The following is a 3,690-nucleotide window of genomic DNA, read 5'->3' as shown; positions in this document are numbered from 1 at the left end:
CATTATTCGTGATATTTAAATGAAACAACACTATTTATTAATATTTGCAAAGTTGAACATTTTTTAATTACTGTAAACTATTTCATTTTTTGAATGATCTATGGTCAATTGTTTCAGATTTTAACACTATCTTAAAGAAATATTGAATCGCATTTTACAAAAGATCTAATATGGGATTTGAAAATATGAATCTATTTTGTCGAAAATCGAAAGAAATCTAATCAAATGTGATTCTTTGCAAAACACGAATCATTATTATTTATTGAGAAACAAAAGCTCGTTGCATTACAAAATAATGATTATACATGGAATGAGATCGCCATTCGATTTCCGCAAAGGAAAAAGGATATTCTATAAAGTATTTATTACAGCTAAATGAAAAATATTAGAGATCAGATTATTTTAGCTCATGAAGGTTCAAGACGCTATCGCTCAGCATGCAACAGCAGCCATAGCATATTGAGTGAAGAACCAGAAAGTACTAGTATTTCTGACGGGGTACAATCGGAGCTGATTAGCCACCCGCGGTACACTCTTCGACCCCGGCGTGGTCCGAGATTCTGATACGTACATTATAATTACACCAAGCCTGGCTGTACCAAAGGCGAATAGAGAATCATTTGTATTCCAACAATTGCCTCTTAAACTCTTGAAGTGTACCATAAAATCATCCATTCAATAGCCTCCTTTACACGGGCGACTGTACCTGCGAAATTAAAACGTGGGCCTCCAGCTAGTACCACAGCCAGAAGAACACCAATGATCATAGCGCAAACCAGCTCCGCAAAATCCACGAACCGGGTTTCCATTGCTTCGTTTTTTCGGCTTTCCCGGATAAACATCTTTCCCTCTCTACTAGGTCACCTTCGATGTGGTTGGCTGTGGTGATCCATAATCATCCTTTTGGGCCCTACCGGTTCCCAATTGCTCTTTCAACATCTTGATGCCACAAACCGTTCGAAATACACACATCTCCCAAAACTATCCAGTAAAGCGCTGCAGTAACTGGGAATGTACAATGTGCCCTAGGCAGATTTAACTTAGCCAGGATGCTTCAGCATCCCTTCCAGCTCGTAAATAACATGTCAGGATTTTGATCCTACATAATTCATAACCAACAAAAACACCATTGACATGGACTATTTCAATATTGAAAAAATACAAACAGCCCTTACGCAACACCAGCTAGCAGAAAACCTGATTACTATGCCTCTCCCCTGATATGGTATTCCGCGACGAGACGTTTGGCGCCCCAGAACTTCGGCACAGATTAGCTTCGTCGGTATCAAAGAATCCACTAAGAACACCTAGTGTGTAAGGGGAGCATGGAACCAAGAAGTACCGAGGCAATAGACTATTGATAGTAGCCTCCTTGCACAAGAGGATATCTCATTTGATCGGGCCACTGGGTAAGAATAGCTGCCTTAGCCGCTTCGATCTGGGCTCGGTTCACCAATAGAGCGTGCTGATCAAATAGGTTGATTTGGTGATCAGTCTAGTACCTGTAGCCCTGGCTCTGGGCGTTGAACTCATACTTGTGCCGGCCGTGCTGGATAAGGAGGTCCACAAATTCGCGCACTGTCTTGCCACGCGGAACATCAAGCTTCACAACCTTCTGTGCTGAGCGCGAGACACCATAATCCAAAAGGCTGACTATCATATTGGCCTTTGAGCCGCCTGGGATCGAGATACTAGGTACAACATAAGAAGGCGTGATGTCAACGCGTACCGAGCGACTTTCGCCAACACGGAGGTAAAGACACCAGTGATTGCCTCCTTTAGGAAGTCTGTCGTGGCCAACCGCGTCAACCCACCGGACAACCTGATCCATTATTTCGTTCTGTCGTCCTGCAGGGACGAATCGCAAGGGTTGGAAAGTGGGCCGTTGAAAGTTCATTCCGGCAAAGCCACTTGTAGACCTCGCCACGACCCGCGGGTCTACCCAAACGGGGTACCCATTACTCGTTTCTTGGCGGGTAATGGATAGGGTTCGCCTACCCGCGTGTGGGTAGTGGGTAGCTGAATAATACCCGTGGGTAGTTTTTGGGTACCCGCGGGTAGTTAAACAATGCAAACAAATGAAAATCCATGATTTGCATATTTTGTGCATATTCGAGCTGTAATTTTAAATATTTCATATATAATTATTAACTAATCAAGATTTAAGATTTTTCGGATATTAAATAAGTTAAAACAGAATTAATTTTATAATTAATATTTAATAAATTAATTATCATTCCGTTTTCGTTTCTGATTTTTATTCAAAATCCGTTGTTAAGTTTTTGAAAAAAGATTTGTAACTTCATTGTCAAATAATAAAATTTTATGAAAAAGATTTTAAATAATGTTTTATTTTTGTATAATTTTTATATTTTTTTCATTATCATTAATAAGATCAATATTTTATAATAACTAAAGATTTTTTTTTTGCTTCGATTTTTCCGCTTGTGAAATAATCTTTTTTGAAAATAAGATTTTCATTTTCGATTTTGAATTATATTGTAAATTTATATATTATGAATCTTTGAATTGTTTTAAATCTTAATGAGTTTCGACAGTAATGACAAATATCTCAAATAGAATTAAAAAAACGTTTAATATTTATATTAATAACAAAAATTGTGAGAATATCGCGTGCGAAACTTGCGAATATAAGAAATTTACGTTAATGATCTTTTTAAAATGTTTAAATAATTATTTCGTTAATAATATCTAAATATTTATTAATAAAATATATAAATAACTAGAATAATATTAATTAAAGTCAAAATATTTCATAAACTCATTCCATTTAATTAAACTTGTTTGTTAAGATTCAGATTTTTTGAATATTCGTTCAAAATTAAATTTTAAGATCTACATTATAAATATATAAATCTCTGATGATATCTGATTTTGTAATAATTGTTGTTTATAAGATTCGAAATAATTTATAAAACTTTGATGATATCAATTATATTACTTGTTGTTTCAATCTTTTTTTAAAAACAATTGAAATTTATTTTGCGACATAAACATTGTTTTAATAATAAAAAAATTGTCAAAAATGTCATTTGTTTTGTTGTAATATTGAAAAATTTTTGTTTTTATTGTATAAAACACGTTTAACATTATCTTTTTTCAAACTATCTTTTTATATTTAAATTGATTAATAAATCTTTCAAAATAGTTAAAAAACTTATTATAAATATTAAAGATAAAATATATTATGATATCTTTTGTCTTTGAAAGCGCATTTGTAAATTGAAAAAAAGATTAAATAATATAAAAAAGATAATTGATTTGACATCATTGTTCTTGATCAAATTTCAAATATGAATGTTTATATTTAATGTAGAATTTATTGAACATAAATTATAGACAGTTTATATATTAAAATATAAAAAAAATTGAATTTCAATGTGCTTTAATATTTTGAATTGACATAAAAGATATTGATGTAGTTTGAAGTTTGCAAAATAGTTTTAAGCGTTGAGAATTTGCATTAATGAAAATAATTAAATTTTGTATATATATATAATTGAATAAATGAATAAACTTTCATTATATTAAAGTTATAAATTGATTTTATTAAATATATTAATGATTTTTTGTTTTTGTTATTTTGAACAAATCAATTGATCTTGTATTTTAGATTATTGCATTTTGTATTTTGAATATTCGATAATATAATATTATTGTTTGATGCAT

At 32.2% G+C, this 3,690-nt stretch overlaps 1 protein-coding gene across 1 annotated transcript; it reads right to left on the bottom strand.

The window, feature by feature from the left end:
* Positions 1-1,495: 1,495 nt before the first annotated feature.
* On the bottom strand, positions 1,496-1,831 carry LDX57_006846 (uncharacterized protein; the record flags this gene model as incomplete). The annotated part of the gene is made up of 1 exon (XM_046088565.1): positions 1,496-1,831. The coding sequence occupies one exon, from the start codon at positions 1,829-1,831 to the stop codon at positions 1,496-1,498; it is 336 nt and encodes a 111-aa protein (XP_045944535.1).
* Positions 1,832-3,690: the final 1,859 nt, after the last annotated feature.

Source organism: Aspergillus melleus (assembly GCF_016097325.1).
Source record: "Aspergillus melleus strain CBS 546.65 chromosome Unknown contig3, whole genome shotgun sequence".
Taxonomy (NCBI): Eukaryota; Fungi; Ascomycota; class Eurotiomycetes; order Eurotiales; family Aspergillaceae; genus Aspergillus; species Aspergillus melleus.
Note: the sequence above shows the minus strand (reverse complement) of the source record. Positions and strands in the feature narration are given on the sequence as shown.